General features: G+C 28.5%; 4 protein-coding genes across 6 annotated transcripts in view; 2 read left to right on the top strand and 2 right to left on the bottom strand.

Moving 5' to 3' along the window:
* Nucleotides 1–304: 304 nt before the first annotated feature.
* Nucleotides 305–2585, bottom strand: LOC119681787 (putative methyltransferase C9orf114). The gene is made up of 4 exons (XM_038095076.1): nucleotides 1796–2585; nucleotides 761–1732; nucleotides 515–692; nucleotides 305–455 (listed from the first exon to the last, which is right to left on the bottom strand). The coding sequence occupies exons 1-3, from the start codon at nucleotides 2472–2474 to the stop codon at nucleotides 520–522; spliced, it is 1824 nt and encodes a 607-aa protein (XP_037951004.1). The 5' UTR covers nucleotides 2475–2585; the 3' UTR covers nucleotides 305–455; nucleotides 515–519.
* A 2398-nt stretch (nucleotides 2586–4983) lies between these two features.
* Nucleotides 4984–7466, top strand: LOC119681472 (activating signal cointegrator 1 complex subunit 1-like). Its single transcript, XM_038094676.1, has 8 exons — nucleotides 4984–5106; nucleotides 5842–6046; nucleotides 6123–6194; nucleotides 6249–6345; nucleotides 6411–6529; nucleotides 6585–6727; nucleotides 6785–6927; nucleotides 7047–7466. Exons 2-8 carry the CDS (start codon nucleotides 5941–5943, stop codon nucleotides 7444–7446), a joined length of 1080 nt encoding a protein of 359 aa, XP_037950604.1. The 5' UTR covers nucleotides 4984–5106; nucleotides 5842–5940; the 3' UTR covers nucleotides 7447–7466.
* Nucleotides 7467–9157: 1691 nt separating this feature from the next.
* On the top strand, nucleotides 9158–11121 carry LOC119681473 (activating signal cointegrator 1 complex subunit 1). Of its 2 annotated transcripts, none has more exons than XM_038094677.1 (7): nucleotides 9158–9232; nucleotides 9521–9690; nucleotides 9745–9841; nucleotides 9914–10044; nucleotides 10103–10245; nucleotides 10306–10448; nucleotides 10644–11121. In XM_038094677.1, the coding sequence occupies exons 2-7, from the start codon at nucleotides 9558–9560 to the stop codon at nucleotides 11044–11046; spliced, it is 1050 nt and encodes a 349-aa protein (XP_037950605.1). In that variant the 5' UTR covers nucleotides 9158–9232; nucleotides 9521–9557; the 3' UTR covers nucleotides 11047–11121. The 2 variants fall into 2 exon arrangements, with proteins under 2 accessions (XP_037950605.1, XP_037950606.1); XM_038094678.1 differs by lacking the exon at nucleotides 9158–9232 and adding an exon at nucleotides 9255–9272.
* Nucleotides 11122–12406: 1285 nt separating this feature from the next.
* LOC119678005 (lysophospholipid acyltransferase 1) overlaps nucleotides 12407–19766 on the bottom strand; it is a 35514-nt gene continuing 28154 nt past the window's right edge. For both annotated transcript variants that reach the window (XM_038089613.1, XM_038089614.1), the window contains 7 exons: nucleotides 18418–18641; nucleotides 18174–18342; nucleotides 15772–15942; nucleotides 15290–15637; nucleotides 14998–15198; nucleotides 13810–13941; nucleotides 12407–13735 (listed from right to left, as the gene is read on the bottom strand). In XM_038089613.1, the coding sequence (XP_037945541.1) occupies nucleotides 13094–13735; nucleotides 13810–13941; nucleotides 14998–15198; nucleotides 15290–15637; nucleotides 15772–15942; nucleotides 18174–18342; nucleotides 18418–18641 (1887 nt within the window). In that variant the 3' untranslated portion in view covers nucleotides 12407–13093. The remainder of the gene's footprint in view (nucleotides 13736–13809; nucleotides 13942–14997; nucleotides 15199–15289; nucleotides 15638–15771; nucleotides 15943–18173; nucleotides 18343–18417; nucleotides 18642–19766) is intronic.

Raw genomic sequence — 19766 nt, 5'->3', positions numbered from 1 at the left:
TGGCTGGAGGGTTTATCCCTGCCCCACATTAAACCTTAACTATACTAGAATCATTATCATTTATATATCTTTTAACTGATGACTGTGATATTTAATAGAGAGGTTTCGAAAAGTAGTGAACTACAACAACAAAAATTCTTTTCATATTATTTTGAATTTTTGGCTGACTACATTGCTGTTTCGAATATTGCCAAATACCTATCATCAGTTATCATCGAATTATTTCTAATATTTAATTATAAGTAATAAGCACATTAATGAACTAAACCGAGAACTTTTAAACAAAAAAAAATTTCTAAACATATTTTGATTTCACTCCAACAAAAGTTTTATTACATAAATAGTATTCCATCACAGCTTCTTAAAACAGAGTAGCTTCTTTTTATTAGTATTATTTTATGATGTTTAAAATGTTTTTAATTGAGCATGTTTGATATAGTCCATCTAGACAATTTCTAAAAACATAAACATTTAAATTATTATTGTATTATTAATCATATATAAGTAATATTACCAGTTTCAATCAAATCTACTCAAATCCTCTGAATCTTCTTTAATAGCTGAATTATTAATTTGATGCACTGCTGATACTACTTCAAAATCATCGTTTTCACTTGCGAACTGTCCTTTTTCTTCATTAAAAGTTGTTGAATTATCTTTGTTATGCGTTCTAAATTTATTTTTGAATTTATTTGGAGTTCGTTATTATCTATTATTGAATTATTTTCATCTTGTCTCCGGAATTTATTTTTGAATTTATTTGGAGTTTCTCTATTATCTGTTATTGAATTATCCACATTCTGAGTTCTAAATTTATTGTTGAATTTATTTGGACGTTCGTTATTATCTATTATTGAATTATTTTCATCTTGTCTCCGGAATTTATTTTTGAATTTATTTGGAGTTTCTCTATTATCTGTTATTGAATTATCCACATCCTGAGTTCTAAATTTATTTTTGAATTTATTTGGACGTTCGTTATTATCTGTTATTGAATTGTCCACATCTTGACTTCTAAATTTATTTTTAAATTTATTTGGACGTTCGTTATTATCTGTTATTGAATTGTCCACATCGTGACTTTCAAATTTATTTTTGAATTTATTTGGAGGTTCGTTATTATCTGATGTTATTGAATTGTCCACATCATACGTTTCTAATTTATTTTTGAATTCATTCGAAGTTTCTTTATCACCGATCGTTGTATGTTCTGCAAATTTACGTTTTTTTGGTTTTTTATTATTTTGTATATAAGGTGTAAACCCTGTATCTTCACTGCTTGGTAGCAAATCTTTATACATTTCCTCCATTTCTTCATTTTGTGGGCATAATTTCTCTTGTAAAGCAGCCATTGCAACTAGCACAGCTTCTTCAGTACGTATTGTGCGAGACCCTTGTCTGGGCAACACATTAAGATAATGATCAAATAATAATTCTGGATCTTCTATATCCAGCTTATCATCATTAGCTAAAGCAGCTTCCAAACCCTTTAATCCACCGAACACAATCAGCAGATGATTGAATTTTAAATCATGTTTTCCAATTCCCTGCACGTTTTTACCTTTATCGGATGTACCTATACTAAGATCATATCCATCTTTATATGGCGTTTTAGTAAATATTTCTGATATTGAATGCGCTATACGCACCGTATAGCCCCAATAAACTCCAGTCTCTCTACGTGGTTCATCTGGACTAACCAAACTGCCGCGCAATTTTTTTTTATTTTCCACTAAAAATATAAAATTAAACTAAAATTAACTGAATTTTAACATAATGGAACTTTAATTCATACCATTTAAATTTAATTTTACAGTAACTCTTAGGCCTTCTTCTACGGCTTGATCGACAAGTACTTCATTTAGTAAACCCACATTTACAAATTTTTGCCCTTGTTTGGCTGGCTTATCAGTAACTATTCCTTCACGATATAAAAACGCATGTTGCTGCCGCAAATGATGTGGTGCATCGAGTGGATTTAACAATCCTGAATATTTTAGGTCATTGTGCAATGGAAAGAAAAATTTACGCAAATATTGTGGACATTCAAGGTACTGTAGTATACGTGCTAATTGCAAGGAACTACTGCGTACGGTACTACCATTGGACTCATCATAATTCTGTTTTGTTTCACGTGCGGTACTCACGCAAACATCATCATACACGATCACTTCATGTACTCGAAAAATACAAGCCGCTCTTGCTACTTGCCCAGCAACATAGGAACGTAATTCTGCAGATTGTGCATTTTCAAGTATGGAGCCAGGAATTGCTATGCTTATAGTTGAAGGATTTACTTTTGGTGCTTCCGCTTCTTCTGCGACTTTTGCCAATTCCTCTGCTTTTTTTGCTCTCTCCAATTCCTTTAGAACTTTTTCCTGTTTACGTTGCTTTTTTAGTGCTTTACGATTTTCATTAATCACTTTCCATGATTGTGGCCGCTCCACATTTTTCTTTACATCAACGGCCAACATTTTCGAATAAACAAAATAAACCCAGTAAAAATATTCTGCTGTTGTCAATAAATAAAGTTATAGCACGTGCGATTCATATTTTATATACGCTGCTTACACAATACAGCTTGAGTGCAAAATGGTTCAGTGTTGTTATAATTGTAACATAGTTAGTTGGAAATGCTAATCCTATGCGATGGATTAGCATTATAATTTTTTTATTTAGTTTTAGGACATAAAAATGTATTTCGCATAAAAATTGACATAAAATTTCATATAAAAAAAAATTCTGCAAAATATTGACGACGTAAAAATTTCTTTTATATGGAATTTTGTATAAGTTTATGACGGCAATATTCTGTAGAAATAATTTTTCTATATGAATTTTTAATTTATTCAATTTAATTTAAATATTAACATGGTGCTACATAATAGATGTCAGTACTACGTAAACAGGAAGTCCAGCTCCTGTTGATTGTCAGTAAATGGTTGTTTAACAGATAAACTGCAACTAAACATATGCGGTACGGTAGAATATGGTACTATTAAATAATTTAAAATAAATGCGATATATATTTTCTAATAAACTTATCATATAATTACAAATATTTTATATATTTTATAGGATTTATATATGCGGAAAAATTTAATTGGCGAATCAACATTGCGAAGCATTTTTAAGGATACATGTGAAGCAATATGGGATCTATTGGGTAGTATATATTTAGCTTCTCCCAACAATGACAATTATTTACGCATTGCAAAAGCATATGAAATGAAATGGAAAATGCCACATTGTGTAGGACAATAGATGGAAAATACATTCATTTTAACGCTCCCATTAGGATAACAAAATTTTCGAATTACAATACGAAATTGAGCATTGTATTGCTAGCAACCGGTGATGAAAACTATTGTTTTACTATGGTTGAAGTAGGTGCATATGGCTCTCGCAGCGATGGAGGGATTTTAAGAGAGTGCGAAATTGGCAGAAAGTTATTAGAAGGCAATTTAAATATGCCAAAAGACTTAACTATATCATATTATTTTGTGGGTGACTGTGGATGCCACAACATTGTGGATGACATTTGTATGGGACACAAATGTTCATCATTTATATAATAGTATACAATATTTGTATAGAATATATAGAATATATATAGATTATCTTCTTCTTCTATATATATAAAAGAAAAATGTGTTATTGTTACACCACTTATAACTCAAGAACGGCTGAACCGATTTAGCTGAAAATTGGCAGGGAGGTAGTTTAAGGCCAGGAGAAGGACATAGGCTGAACCGATTTAGCTGAAAATTGGCAGGGAGGTAGTTTAAGGCCAGGAGAAGGACATAGGATACCCGTTTATCCCGTTCACGACAAAGTAGGTTTTGAAATTATCAAATTTTTGATATAAGAAAATATTTTATTAAAATTTAACAGATAGAAATATAACTTAGTTAATGTGTTTTTAAAAGTTGTATTAGATCAATATAAGTTTGTGTTGCAATAAATATCGTTTTTAATCAATAAAACTACCTGGTTGTTGCAAACTCAACAAAATAAATAATTAACAATTATAATGTATGGTATGGTTGAAAATTTGAGTTTTTAGTTTTTTAATAATGCCGCGACCAAGACGATCGAATCTTTCCCGACAAAGCCGTAATGCAAGAAGAATACGAAATACTGCAAATTTAAGGACTGAAGGTCGAGCGAACAACAGAGGTCAACAAATAGATAATTTGCGATGTGTACTAAAATACACAAATAAATTATGAATGATTAATGTAGGTATTTTTTTTTTTTTGTATTTTTTCCAATTAAAAAAAAACTGCTTATTTATTGCCTTTAAGGCGGAACAGAGTTCGCCGGGTCATCTACTAGTATAGAATATTTGTACAATAGAAATTATGTATCTACTTATTAGGATTGTTAGATCAGTTACGTAAGTTTTTCATCGGTTAGTGCAATAACTTGGTATTTGCAACAGCCTTAGTTTTCAATATGTTGCAATAACCGAGAATGTACTGTATACAAAAATTATAAAAAAATACAAGAACGAATTCGTAATTACTATACTTTTTAAATAAACAAATATTAAATCTTTACCTGCATCAACCATTTTAAAAATTTTATCAGTAAATTTAGCATAATGGTCAAACATATAAATCCAGTTTTATTTTAATCTGCTAAAAATTAAAAAGCTCAGCTTGTGACATATATGTTTTGCCAAAAATTAATTTCACATAGAACGACTTAGTTACGTTTAACCGCATTTTTTTTTTTTAATTTAATTCAAATATATTATATATACGAAGTATGTTTAAAAATATATACAATTCTTGCTTTTGCAACAATATATTATGTTCAAAATAATATATAGCATAAAAACTAAAAACATTAAAAAATCGTGTAAAGCATACAACAATGTTTTTAAATTTAATCAACAGGTTACCTTCGTAATAAAATTATTTTTAAAATAAATTTTTCTGCGCTTGCGCTAATAATGTCAAAATAAAACATTAAATTTTTTGTTAAAAACTTAGAATGAACATTTGCAAGACTTTGTATACGTTGGCAAAGAAGTTAAAGTGTGTGTAACAAAATTTTATTTAATACTAAAAGCGTACCCCAAAAACAAATAAAAATTCGGTAATAATATACATAAAATGCATATAATTTGCTAATAATGTTAACTTTGGGAAATGTTTTTGAAATCAAAAATTCACGTACATTTTGCGCCTCTGTTGTGTGTCAAAAGGAAACGTCAAGTTACTCTTATCAGACCTTGAAGAAAATTTTTTTGCGTTGTTTCTACGAATTCGAAAGTGGGAAAAAATTTAAACATTAGGAACTTTCTTATGTAGCGTCTAAGAAAACAATAAGTAAATGAAAGTGGTGGTAAAAATTTTTGAATGGAGTGGGAAGTATTGGTGTATACATATATTCCCGCCAAACTGATATTTTTTTTTGTGTTAACAATGAGATTGAAAAATACAGATATTTCTTACGGAAGTGTAAACATTTGAATAAAATGGGTAGTTTTTGCATTCTATGTTGTTATTAATTAATTTTTCCCAGATATGTTTTCTAATAATTAGGATAATAGTAAAGTGCAAGCGGCAGCCGGTATTGCAGATAAACCAACTCAGTCCCTTAGTTTTGAGCCTATTGTGCTACTATATACTTTTGATAATATTTTGTTTTATTATAACATACAAACTTGTTTACAAAATATGTTGATTTGCCATTAACGGAACTTTAAGCTAAATGTATTATATTACAGCGTTGCCATCTCGAATAAATTTCCCACAAAATTAAAATGAAAATTATGTCAAAAAAATTAATATTTTTAAGTTCAATCTTAACATTTATTTCGATTTTTAGAAAATTGTTCCTGATTTAATAATCATTGGCAAAAAATTATATAAAATAATTTTAAATCAATAAAATTGATTTAATTTAACAGTCATAAAAGTTCTAAAAATGAGCGAAAAGATACCGCAATCGTCCTCAGAACAAATGGAACCTAATTTGGTACAGAATGTGGATCTTATTGGAGACAATGAATCACAGCAACAGGCAACTAAGAGTAAGCGAGAATTATTTTGTATAAATTTTATATTGTATTACCTATGACCTACTACCTTTAATATTATATTGATTAGAGTTGCACCAGAAGAGCGGTAAAGATAATGTAACACAGCAACAGGCAACAACTAAAAAATGTGTAGAAAACAGTAAGGAAGTATAACAATTTTGTATAATTTAATTATTATATTACCTATGATTAGACTTAAACCAGAAAAGTGATAAAGATGAGGACAAAACGAATTTTTCTATAGAAGAATTACCTGACTCAATGTTTAAACTGGAATGTCATGTACCCAAGTAAAACTCAATTTTTAAATAACATTAACAATTTCAAGCTAATCTATATTTGTATATATTCATAGGGCATTTTTTGGAGGCATAATCGGTTTTAGGAGCAACACTAAACGTCGTCTTGAATCTGAAACTGAAACCGAGATTATTTTGAAACATCACCGAACACCAAATTCTTTAATTATTAAAGGTGATTGTATAAAAGTATATAATTTTATTATCTTAAATAAAAATCTATTTTGCAGGAAAATCACGATCCAATCTTCTTGCTGCACGCGACAAAATTAATGAAATTTTAATTTCGTTGCGTAAACGTTTGCTGAAAACTCATTTTGTAGGTATTGATCTACACAAAAGTGATATCAGAGAGAAGTTCATCGATTTTAGAGTAAATAATATAATATTTATATGGTAATTGTCAAATTTTAAAATATTAATTTTTAAGACTCAAGTTTTGGAAAAATCGTATCCTGGTATTGATGAACGCCTCTTTATGTCAGATAATCGCTTACATTTGACTCTACAAACTTGCGTATTGCTAGATGAAATCGAACGTACAGAGGCGGTGAAAATACTTCAAAATTGCAGGTATGTAATAACTTTTTGAATATAGCTATTAATGACTTCTATCACATTTTCTGATATACATAATATATGTCGAACTATATTATGCAGGTTATTTATATATCTTTTACTCTATTTTATAGTAAATATCTGAAAGGCATTACTACGCCATTCGATATAAAAGTAACAGGTCTAAATATTATGAACGACAATCCAAGTGCTGTACGTGTACTCTATGGAGTAGTTGATGCGCCCGAATTGCAAAAATTCGCGGATTTGTGTCTAGCTCCTTTTATAAAAAGTGGCTTCTCCTTTAAAGACTACAATCAGGATAATGTTAAATTACATATGACAGTTATGAATTCTCGTTATAGAAAAAATAATCGAGGTAATAGGCAAAATACATTTGATGCCCGAGAACTACTTAAACAATTTGGAAGTTTCAATTTTGGCTCAGCAGAGTGCAGTGACGTCAGTTTATGTGTTATTAGAACGGGCCGGGAGAGTGTGTTTTATAAAATAATTGGTACACTTAATTTTTAACGATTAAATTTAATGTAAATGAATAAAAATATGTAAAGTATCATTAATACTAAATATAATATATAATTACTAAAACTTAAATTTTCAACTGAATTAAAAAAAAAGCACATTTATATTTAAAAGCGTTTTAATAAAAGTTTTTACATAAAATGTGTCTTTTTTTTAATTAATTAATATGAAAGATGTATTAAAAACCTTATATTTATAAAAAGAGACTTTATAACGTAATGTCCAATAAATTTTTGTAGACTTCATCTTTTTTTATTTTTCGAAATGTTTAACCTAAAAGATTTTTATAAAAAGGAAGTTGAAGTGAAGTTTAAATATTTAATCCAATAAAGTCATGTAAGGAGGAAATCAAAGTTTAAGATGATGAGGAAGACAGCATTCCTGTGTTGGTCGATTTGCATTAGTTTAAAACTGAAAAGATTTTTTTGGATATTTTGGTAATACATTTGCTATATTTTTAATCAAGCGTCGGATTGATCAGAATCTCCATATTTTGTTGCAATTCTTTTATTTTTTTTGAAAACTTTAATTATCTATTTATTTATTCCAGCAATTAGTATTAATGTTGAAAAGATGTTCGATGGCGTGTGGATGGAAGGCTTGATTTATAAACCTTGTTTTAGATTTCCCATTCATTTAAATTTTTCATTATGATTGGTGTCCCCCAATCTAGATGCTATTTCTTTTAACATCAACGATCAATTCTCATTGATCTTCACTGAAGAATTTCGGCTGCTGCTCTAACTGGTCAGCGTCGGATTTAGGTAAATACACGGCCTCATTGCTCTATGCTCAAATTAACATACTACGAGTATACTACAGTTTGCTGACAAGCTGAAATAATTTGGATTTGTATCTAGTTCTAAACTGAATTTCTTTGCTTATGTCATATACATATGCCATTTAGAATATCACATTCAAGCGCATTGATCGCAACATATTCATGAATAACTTCATGGACAGAACTTAGGGCAAGCACCACTCAAATTTCTTGTTCTATAATACTTCTAACCTAGCATATATAAACTAATTCTCATAGGACAAACGTTATTCATAACAAAAGCACAAGTCTTCCCAATTAATATCCAATGAGCCAATTCCCCTGTTATCCATCTATTGAACTGTGGTTATTTGGACCTAGAAGGTGAAGTGTATTGGTAGCATAGTTTGACTTTGTATTCCCTTCAATCCCTTCTGCAAAAACAATCATCTTCATTGTAGTGCACATTTCTTTACATTTGGCTAAAATTAATAAAGCCCACATAATTCAATGCCTATTATGCTTTCAGTTCCTCCCTTGATTACTTATTACTGGGATGGGGTATCAAACGTTAAACTTCTGAAGTCTTAACAAAATATTAGAAGTAGTTTTTAATGTTTAATTCCCACACAGACTTAAATTGGTAAAATATACTTTCCACCTATTGCAAAAAAAGTATAGTCAAATATAGATAGATAACAATATTAATAGATTATAATGTAAATAAAATATATACTGCAAAGTCCTAGGATTAGGAAAATATCAAAAGGAATAATTATTACTTATTCACTACGTTTACGGGAATCTTAAAATCACTTTTAAATCTGACGTTAAAATTAGTTATTGGGCGTATGCGCACAAGAATTAAAAGGACTTTTAAGGTAGCTGTCAATCAGGCAGTTATCGTTCTATTACTTTTTACATCAACGCCTTACCAGCTGATATTTTTATTCAGCTGTCAAAAAGTCAAAGCAAAGCGGTTGAATCGTTTCGGCACAACAAAAAGTATAGTTTCCAGTAAGAATTGATATTATTAATTTTAAATTGCTTTAAGCAGGTGTTAAAAGTATTTAATTAAAATATATTAATTTTCGAATTAATTCGAAAGCTGTTATTTTTTTGACAAGTATTTTATACATTATTTGTAGTCAAAATTGTTGGTCTCACAAATGTCTGATAAATGATTAAATTTTTTTTATTCTAAAAATTATGTTTTAACACAATTATATTATACATATTTCAATTCTTTATAATAAATATTCTAACTTTACAACAATTTGGAATTATTTTGGGAAATACTTATAGGATATTGTAATACAAATTACAACTTTTATAATACAAAATGAGCCGAGAAGTATTATCTCCACCATTACAACAAATGGGACCCAATCGTTGTTATCGCGTTAATTTGGTGCACGAAGACTTTGGAGGCAACAAAACACAACAACAGGCAACTAAAGAATATGTGGAAAATGGTAAGCATGTAAAATATTTTTATAAAAAATACTTATTACACATCTTACTAATAGATTTATACACGCAAAGCGATGAAGATGAGGATGAACAGGATTTTCCTATAGAGGAACTACCTGATTCAACTTTTAAATTAGAATGTCATGTACACAGGTAAAAATACATATTTAAATAACATGAGAAACTAATATGATAATTCACATTTTCATATACTTTTATATATAGTGAATTCTACGGAGGTATAATCGGTTTTAAGGGCAACACTAAACGTCGTCTTGAATCTGAAACTCAAACTGAAATTATTGTGCCACGACAACGCAATGTTGGAAAACAATCTAACAATTTAATTATTAAAGGTTATTGTTTAAAAAACTTCAATTTTCAATTATATTATTTCAAAAGAGCTTCTTGCAGGAAAATCAAGATCCAATATTCTTTCTGCACACCGTAAAATTAAAGCAATTTTAATTTCATTGCGTAAACGTATGCCCAAAACTCATTTTGTGGGTGTTGATCTACACAAAACTGAGATCAGGGAGAAGTTCATCGACTTTAGAGTAAATAAGATTTTTATAATAATTTTCAGTATTTAAATGCTAATGCTAAATGCTTTATAGACGCAAATTTTGGAAAAATCTTATCCTGGTATTGACGAACACCTCTTTATGCCAGATAATCGCTTACATCTGACTCTACAAACTTGTGTGTTGTTAGATGAAACTGAACGTACAGAAGCAGTTAAAGTACTGCAAAATTGCAGGTATTCGAAAATAATCTTTTTTCATCCAATTTTTTTTATTTTTCACAAATTTATCACAGATCTTATACAGTAGCGAAAATACAACGTGTTCGTTGCAGAAATACTCTTTCTACTCAATAATCATATACACTATAAATCTCATATATAAATTTAATATTCAGTTAGTTAATATATAAATTTTATTATATTTTATAGTAAATATCTTGAAGGCATCACTACACCATTCGATGTAAAAGTAACTGGTCTAGAAATTATGAATGATGATCCAAGTGCTGTACGTGTACTCTATGGAACGGTTGATGCTCCCGAATTGCAAAAGTTTGGAGATTTATGTTTAGCTGCTTTTATTAAAACTGATTTGTCTTTCAAGGAGTTCGATCGGGATAATATTAAATTACATATGACAGTTATGAATTCTCGTTATAGAAAAAAGATCATTGAAAATGCACCAGATACATTTGATGCACGAGAAATTCTTAAGCAATTCGGGAGTTTCAATTTTGGCACAACAAAATGCAATGAGATCAGTTTATGTGTTATGGGAACGGGTAGCTTGGAGAATGTTTTTTATAAAAAAACTAGTACACTTAACTTTTAAGACCTGAATCTAAAATAATTTTGTAAATTTGTAATATTTAAATAATAGAATATAATTCCATTACATTTTAATAACACAATAACTAAAGGTTTTATTTTCACTAAGTTTCTTATAATTAAGCTATGCTATTTATATTTTTTGTGAATTAAGAGATGAAATTGTATTAAAATTTATAATTCAGTAATATATACAATATATGGAAACTCTTAAGTGGATAATAATCATCCAGACAAAAGAGGTTAATAATTCCAAATAATGATAAAATAATCTTGTTTTAGAGAACCTGTCCACACAAGTGAAGTGTCTGCTAGTGTTTTCACTCTAGGTAAAATATAGAGCTGTTTTAATAAGGTAGATTAATGTAGGAGCAAATAAAATTCCTTTATAAATGAAAAAATATTTATTTAAAATTAATAAAATTGATTTTAACGACCGTTACTACTGGTACTAATTTCATCTAAGTAGTTAATATTATTTGTATTAATACTACACTGTTGTAATGTGAAGGCAACTTTCTTAAACAAAAAATAAAACTTTTTAATGACACTCAATTGGTTAATCAAAATTAATTATAACTCTATTAATATATCAATTAACAATTGTCGTTTCTAGCGACTAAGTCCTACTCAGCAATTTTAATAAAAAAAAACATAAGTTAAGGGCCATGTTATGCACATGGTCACATCAATTTAACATTGTTTCTAATCTTGATCATTGAGGTATGTTATGTAGAAAGTCAAATTGCAAATCCTAATTTCATACCTTAGGTTAGGTTAGATAATATCAGCGATCCTTTGGATACACTTAGACCTAAACGCTTATTGTGTTGTCATATAAAAACTCAAGTCTTTTTAAATCACCTTGAACGATTGACAATAATAATAAAGCAATAATGAAGATATAATTAATATATAACTCATATGTTTGTACCAAAAAAAGCCTTATGTTTTATAAATAACAGAAATATAAACAATTAATACAGAATTCAAAAATCACTTAAATAATATTGACTATTTTTATAATTTAATTATAACTATAAAACAATTACAAATTTTTTAAATGTTTTTCTTTTATTCTTTATTATGTCTTACTAAATCTGAAAAATAATTAAAACATTTACAATTTTTACAACATCTTCACACTGTAAACTTCTTTATCAACAACATTAAGATATATATATTTTTTGTTTCGTTTCCTCATTAGTTATATTAAATTTTTCTTTTTCTTTTTCTTTTACTAAATATTAAATATTTTGTTAAATTTACAATCTTCGATTAGATGTGCTTTTTTACAGCGCATTTGAGCAGCTTACATAGTTAAGACAGCTAACTTTTAAAATACCTTTTGTTCAAAGCTTTTATTTTTTTTTTCTTGACCTAAACTATATCTTTCATTCTTACAATATGAAAAGAAAATTTGTTTTCATAATTTAATACAATTTTGTTTTTTTTTTGGCATTAAAACATCGAATACCGCCAGTTGCTTTATTGGAAGATTTGTGCAACATTTTTCATCTCTGATATAATGATAGTAAGTGTAAATGACGAATTTAAATATAATGTAAATATAGAAAAAAATATATATTTTTATATATAAATTGGCGGCATACAATTGTGCAAATTATTTTGTATACATTTATAAATCCGACAAACCGTTTTCTTTTTACGAATAATAACAATACATTTTTTTAAAAGCGAACCTTTTGTTGATATATAACATGATAACATAGAATCTGTTAATATTTAATAAAAAAAACATACATTTTAAATTTTGTTGAAAGCAAGAGTATTACAGAATAGGTATATAAAAATATTTTGCTGAATTTGACTTAAAAATAAATAATAATTTAAATACATAATAAATAGTAAAATGTGTGCGTGCTTTGTAGTGTAAAACTGCTGTTGGGTGTTGGTTTAGTTTATTTTTAATTTCCATTACAAAATGAGAGTTTTTAAACAATTTCATAAAAAAAATTGTTAAACATTATTCATATTTTTGTTTATTTTTGTTTATCATAAGTGAGGCTGCTCTGCGCTTTCATTTATTACTATTTAGCGTGACCATTGCTTAGGACAGCTGGCAAAACATTTGCCTGTTGAACGACTGCATTGATAACTTCGATTTCCTTCTTAAGGAATGCGCTACTCTCATCCATTGTATTAGATTCACCATTTACATTAGTGCGTTTACGTAATCCATCTTGTGATATGAGTGTAGGATACTCGCAATCTCTCATTAAATCCTTCTTGAATTCTACTATACCGGTTACCGTATCAGTTACAGTCTTATCAATAAATTCCTCAATATTTTTGGTCTCTGCTTCAATTTTTTCTTTTAATTTACTAGACAATTGATCCATTTCACATTGATCATGCTTTACGCTCACAGCTTCGCGAGCACATGCACTAGTATTTAGATTAGGTTTGGTGAGTTCATCACTGAGATCATTTTCTTTATCATGAGGTATATTTACGGTGCCGTTAGCAATAGCAATGGCATTCACAGCTTTTTTACTATTTTCAGCTCCATCCATTTCCTTACAAAGGTCTTCACTTATCTGAAGCTTTTCATCACTTACTGATTTCGAGACGCGTTTTTCACCGCGTATAAATGTAGGTAAAATAAACATGGTACTGAGTGCTACTAAATGAAGGCACAAATAAAATTTCAGGTACAAATTGATGCTGCCCTGTATAATTAAAAAATAAATCAAAAAAAAAAATTAATAACTTTTTAAAGAAATTTCTTTAACATTTTTTTTACCATAAATTCAAGCAGAACGAATGGGAATGTTGTATAACCCATTACAAGTCGTGTTGTTAAACAAGTTAAAATATCATAAAACATACGATTAAATTGAGTTTGTTGGAAACGGTAACGGAACATACGACGTGCCTGTAAAAGAAAGAGATTGTATTAATTATTTAATATTTAAATTAATTACATCGATTTATTAACTAAATAATAACAAAGTAATTTTAGTATCTAACATATATATCAGATTGACTGAGAGTAATCAAAAAGTAAGGTTTTTGGCATCTTAAACTCTTATAGTAAGAGGACGGATATACTCATATCCGATCTCAACAAAATTTTTAAAGACTTTATGGGTGGAACTGCCGATATGAAATTTAAAGTTAATAAACTTTTCCTGAGAAAAGCATATTTTAAATAAATTATTTACTGAATATTGTGTTTTTAATCGCCACGCCTTCAGGGTAATATATACAATATACAACGAGAATTTGCTGGGATATAGAAACCATTTGAGTTGTTGTTGTACTTATATATTGGAATGTATCAAGCAAGTACATATGAAAATAACAAGTCTTACACAAAAGGATTGAAAGAAACGATGAAACTTCTATAACTCGAACTTCTATAAGTCAAATTTTCTATAACTCGAACTAAATGGACTGCAACAGGGTTTAGAGAGCAAATTAACATAGATATAATTCCATAAATTAAACTTATGCTAAATGGTACTTGGAGTTATGGAAGTTTGACTGTTTTTGTAATCATTTCGAAATAAATTTTGTAAAAAAAGTTGCTACAGTTTAATGCAATACGCTATTTAACTTAAAAGTTAAATTACTATAATATTTCATTAGCGAGAGTTTGCTTAGATTTGGCAACTAGTCTGCGAACATAGCAAATATAAATTTAAAAAGTGCTTAAAATTGTCAACCTATTCAAGTCTGATGTACATATTAACTTAACCTACATCAAAATTCGGCGTTGAACCTAACTCATATACTCATATATATATATAATAAGCAAAAGTCTAAGTGCTTGTTAACAGCATTAAAAACCCGCGTTGTATGTAGACGAAAAGATATAATTACAATACACAAGGAACAAAAGTGTTAATATGCTTCAATATTTCTGAGTAAAACATCTATAAATGTTATAAATGTTAAAAATAACATAAATAAATATATATGTACTTACAAAACGTGCCGATGTTACCATAACTGCGCCTGTGGCAAATGTTAAATAGTAACCAGGATAGAAACCATGCCAAACAGCACTTAATGTAAATGTTAATATAGTACCATATTTTTTAGGAACTCGTTCATAAACGATTGTGCGTAGCCAACGGTTTGTACCACAATTCCAATTATTAATGGCATCACGCATATTTGTGGCAAACTGAAATAGTATTATAAAAATACAATTAAAGTAAGAGAATTATTTAAATAATGTAAGTAAATCACAAAATCACAGATTTTGATTGGCTTACCTCAAATGATAATACATTAATATTTGAAATTAAATCCCATTTTGAATTGCCATCCTTATCGTAACCAGTGAAACCCAGACCAGAATTATTACAAATAGCATCGGCAAGTAGCCATGCATGATAATACTTAAAACGAATACAAGTCGTTGCCATCATAGCGTACCAAAATTTGTACGCTATCGAAGTGTGCTCAACAAAATCATCGTCCTTCATGTTTTTGACGGGATACATTTTAACGAATTTCATAAAAATAAACGCACACACCATACTGCCGATAACCTTTTTGACGACCGTTTTCGTAGGTGATGGTTCAAGCACATACTCTGATCTGCGATTATCCAAATTAGCCTATATTTAAGTATATAAAAATTAATATATATTTGATTAAATATAATTTAATTCTTTTTGAACGTAATAAATAATAAAAATAAACTTAATAGTTAATAAATATTCTTATAAAATTATTTTAATATTAGCTTTACATTTGTTGGCGGCCGTTTAAGTAGATTGTAACCTTCAACAAATTCTATGTAGTCCTTATAGAAGACCAGTGGCCCGGCCATTAAACCTTGGAAGTGCAATACATATGAGAAGTATTCTAACGTAGTTGGAAGCTTGTAGACGGCGTGATATTGTTGTGCTTTTGTTAAGTCCTGAAATATATTAATATTTTTTTGATTATTAATTAATATTCTTATAAATTTTCTAATATATATGAAGAAAAAAATAGATTATAAATTAATTTCAAAATATATGTATTCACGTATAGTACAATAAATAAGACAAATTATTGAAAAAATAAAGATAGAGGATTAAAAAGTAGCTTTGGAAAGATTGTCGGGAAATTCTCAATTGAATGATGGAACGAATTATGGAAAAATGAGAGATTTGAAGTCTTCCAATGTATACAATCCATATATATAACTACATCAAAGGAATAACTGCAAATTTTGTATAAATAGCAGTTATTCTCTAACAGAAAAGAACATTAAAATGTGGTGTAGTAGTGTGGTGTCCTTGCCGAAATCACTGGTCTATGACAAACAAATGCAGGCTACCACCATTGTAAGTCTGATACAGCTTACAATATAGTTTTATATTCAATACAACTATTAAATATTATATTTAATATATAGAAACATATTAATTAAATAAATAATTAAATATATTAATGGTTTATTTTATTATGATTTATTATTTTAGCATTAGAAGTTTTCAAATACTCTATAAAGTTATTAGCGCTATTCCATATGATGTTATCAAATAAATTTTTTAAATTAAACTACAAACAGTCATAAACTACATTGTTTTTGATGATAAAACAGCAAGAGGTCAGATTTTGCCTTTTGACCTTTTCATTTACAAGGATTAAAGATGCTTCTGAATGAAAGCAATTTTGCATATATGGAGATATATAACAAAAGGTTAATTTACCAATCAATTATAAAGTAAGTATAGATACATTCCAAAGTGAATTAAGTAAAGTAAAATAGCAAAAAATATTAAGAGAATATTGATATTAAATTATTAATTTCTGATTATAACTTACTAATTGTGTTATTAGTTTATTAATAACTATTATTGGTTCTATTAAGAGCAACAAATGCTCTAGTAAGGTTAACGTTTTTTACCATTTAAAAACCCGTAGACACAACAGCAGTGTTGAAACGTAAATGTCAAGCAATTTATAAACAAGTCAAACACTCGAAAATACAAAAACAATTTACATAAAGAATTATTTTACTACCATAATATGTCCTTCCAATTCGATTTTGTATTACTTATATGCTACGCAGAACCTTCATTGTTTGCTTTATAATTAAAAACGTAGTAAATAAAATATTAGCTTCAAGCAACAGAATAGATTTTGAATGAGTGAATATTTGAATCAACTTAAATAAGAAAGCGAGTTTGATAGCTACAATGGCAGGTGGAAGTAGTTTATGTCTGGATTTTATAATTCTCTTCTAACAATTGCTCTTCATAGAATGAAAGATACAAATAGTTATTTGTGTTACATATATTATACTAAGATTTTGTGCGTCGTTTCTTTACCTTAAATCTAATAACTAAGAGTAGTATGAATCAAATTCCGCAGTAAATTCCTGTTCAGAAATCGGCATTGATGTGAGTATTTCATTTTCAGAGTTTAAAAGAAATGTTGTATTAAATATTCAATAAATTAAACAGTAAATATGTATTATTATTATTGCAAACTTTTCGGTTAATTGGATTCAAAAATCGTGAAACCAGATTTACAGCATGTAGGAAATCATTCACAAATAAAGCAATACATCTGCATACACAGCTCAAAAACTAAATTAGTCTAACATATTATGTTTGAATTTGTGAATAACTCACAATAATTTGTGAATCGATTCCGAATAAATGCCTGCAACTAAAAATGAGTGTTGTGAGTGTATAAGAAATCTGTAGCGATTGAAAAGAATACAAATAAATAACTTAAAAATTAAGTGACTTGAATTTTGAGTAGCTTAACGGAGAGAAAAGATAAGTTATACATAAACAGAGTTGGTTTCTTATTGTTATCGTATCAGAGAAGATAAATTAAAAAAAAAAACACGTGTTGAGAATTAATATAAGTTGCATTTTAATTCCCAAAACATTAACTTACATACTCAATATATCAAACAAACTAAATATATAAATATTTTGTACTTTGATTAGCTCTAATATTATTTAATGTATATCCTACAAAAGTAGGACGCATGTCATTCCAAACGCAAATACTTCAATCCTTAGCATAAAAAATATATGCGTTAACTACTGCTACAAAGGTCAAAAAATGATTCTTAGATTATGAAATGTTTGTGCTTGAATATAAAACATAAACTAACTTTGTAATTAAATTTGATTTAATCACCTTATTTTGTCGTACAAAACCATCATGTATACTAAATGCTAAGCTTGTTACTTTTTGTGTGATTATCATTAATGGGCCTGTTATATCCAAAGAATATGAGCCATAATCATAGATTTGCCTTATTAAATGTATGCACAGTAGATATGTCATAGCAACGAGCATAACACTCCTACAAAAAAGATAAATAATAGAAAATATAATGAATCGTATACTATATATATAATTTATATTCATAAAATATTACCTCTGTACAATTCTAGGGCTTTGTGTACGTATTACAATATAGCATACAGCTGGAAGTCCTGCAATATGTATAGCCTGTTGTCCAAAGCAAAAATAGCCAAAGAACAAACCAAGCGTTAAAGCAAATGTGTGTCGTACAGCGGAAGAGACTTTGGAAGGATGTAGAATGGAACGAAACAATGATGCAAGGAAGAGTGCGGATATTTGACATATTAAAAAGTTGATCTGTAAAAAAAAGAAAATAATTATTATTAAGAGATTAGATTCATCACAAAAAATTTCTAATATACGCAAATAAATAAAATTACAAAATATATATGAACACATTTTTAACCTTAAGCTTACTGACATATAGTATACTGACTATTTTATTGCTATACTGACTTTTATAAATTTTAATTGTTTAATTAAAACTTTAACCTTAACTTATAAAGAAAAACACAAATAAATACTTCAAGAGCAACACTAGCGAATATTTTATTGTTTTAGGAAGCGTTTGTTAAGGATGTGTCTTTTACCACTTCTGTTCATGGTTCTCTTCGACTCTGTACTCAAGAAAGCCAATGTGAAAACTACCGATGGCATACAATCGCCACCATTTGAGAATAATCAAATGGTTTTATTTGAGGTAGCTAACTCGGTAGCAAGTTAACTTAAGATAGAAAAACTGAAATTATCTTAAAAAAGAACAAGATACTTTCCATATCAATGTTCACATGTATCCGAATTTTCAATACCAGACCTGCAAAGTTACAGATTACATCTACTGAAACTATAACAATTTTTTAAGATGTGTTATAAAATCGTTGGTTGTCTTGTTTGATCTCCTATAGGCTCTAATGACAATCTATTGAGCTTGACGAATAACGATCCTATCAACTTAGAAATAAAGGAGAGAAATTGTATGTGGATAAGGCACATTTTACAAAGAGTTAATAATAATATCGCAAAAATAGTTCTTTAGTGGAATCCATTAAACAAAAAGATCTCAAAATCTAACATCTGTTAATACATTATATTGTGAAATACATTGTGCAGGATAGAAGTATTTATGTTATTTGTAAATCATATAGCAAATATATACTAGAAGGAAGTCACTTGAATATATCAATTAAAGACAACTTAGTATACAAAGTAATAATTAATAAAAAAAATATAAAGACGTTAAGTGCGTTTACTTAAGTAGCCAAAGTAAATGGGAACTTATAGAGCTGAGAGCTACGAAGGCCAAACGGGACTTTTCCAGACGAACAAGTTGACGTCCTATTTGGTAGCAAACAGGCGAGCGAATAATATCGCGTGATTGTGCCGTTAGTAAAACTAAGGACAGGGGCCTGATTTAAGAGGTCG

This window comes from Teleopsis dalmanni, chromosome 2 (assembly GCF_002237135.1).
Source record: "Teleopsis dalmanni isolate 2A chromosome 2, ASM223713v2, whole genome shotgun sequence".
Taxonomy (NCBI): domain Eukaryota; kingdom Metazoa; phylum Arthropoda; class Insecta; order Diptera; family Diopsidae; genus Teleopsis; species Teleopsis dalmanni.
Note: the sequence above shows the minus strand (reverse complement) of the source record. Positions and strands in the feature narration are given on the sequence as shown.

Bases quoted from the DNA above. Each gene is read 5' to 3' on its own strand.
- LOC119681787 (XM_038095076.1), bottom strand. From the start codon at position 2,474: ATGTTGGCCGTTGATGTAAAGAAAAATGTGGAGCGGCCACAATCATGG. The intron at 1,733-1,795 runs GTATGAATTAAA...TTATATTTTTAG, and splicing joins TGTAAAATTAAATTTAAATG to TGGAAAATAAAAAAAAATTG. The intron at 693-760 runs ATAAATTCAAAA...AACGAACTCCAA, and splicing joins AGATAATAGAGAAACTCCAA to ATAAATTCAAAAATAAATTT.
- LOC119681472 (XM_038094676.1), top strand. From the start codon at position 5,941: ATGAGCGAAAAGATACCGCAATCGTCCTCAGAACAAATGGAACCTAAT. The intron at 6,195-6,248 runs GTAAGGAAGTAT...ACCTATGATTAG, and splicing joins TAAAAAATGTGTAGAAAACA to ACTTAAACCAGAAAAGTGAT. The intron at 6,728-6,784 runs GTAAATAATATA...TTAATTTTTAAG, and splicing joins AGAAGTTCATCGATTTTAGA to ACTCAAGTTTTGGAAAAATC.
- LOC119681473 (XM_038094677.1), top strand. From the start codon at position 9,558: ATGAGCCGAGAAGTATTATCTCCACCATTACAACAAATGGGACCCAAT. The intron at 10,246-10,305 runs GTAAATAAGATT...AATGCTTTATAG, and splicing joins AGAAGTTCATCGACTTTAGA to ACGCAAATTTTGGAAAAATC. The intron at 10,449-10,643 runs GTATTCGAAAAT...TATATTTTATAG, and splicing joins AAAGTACTGCAAAATTGCAG to TAAATATCTTGAAGGCATCA.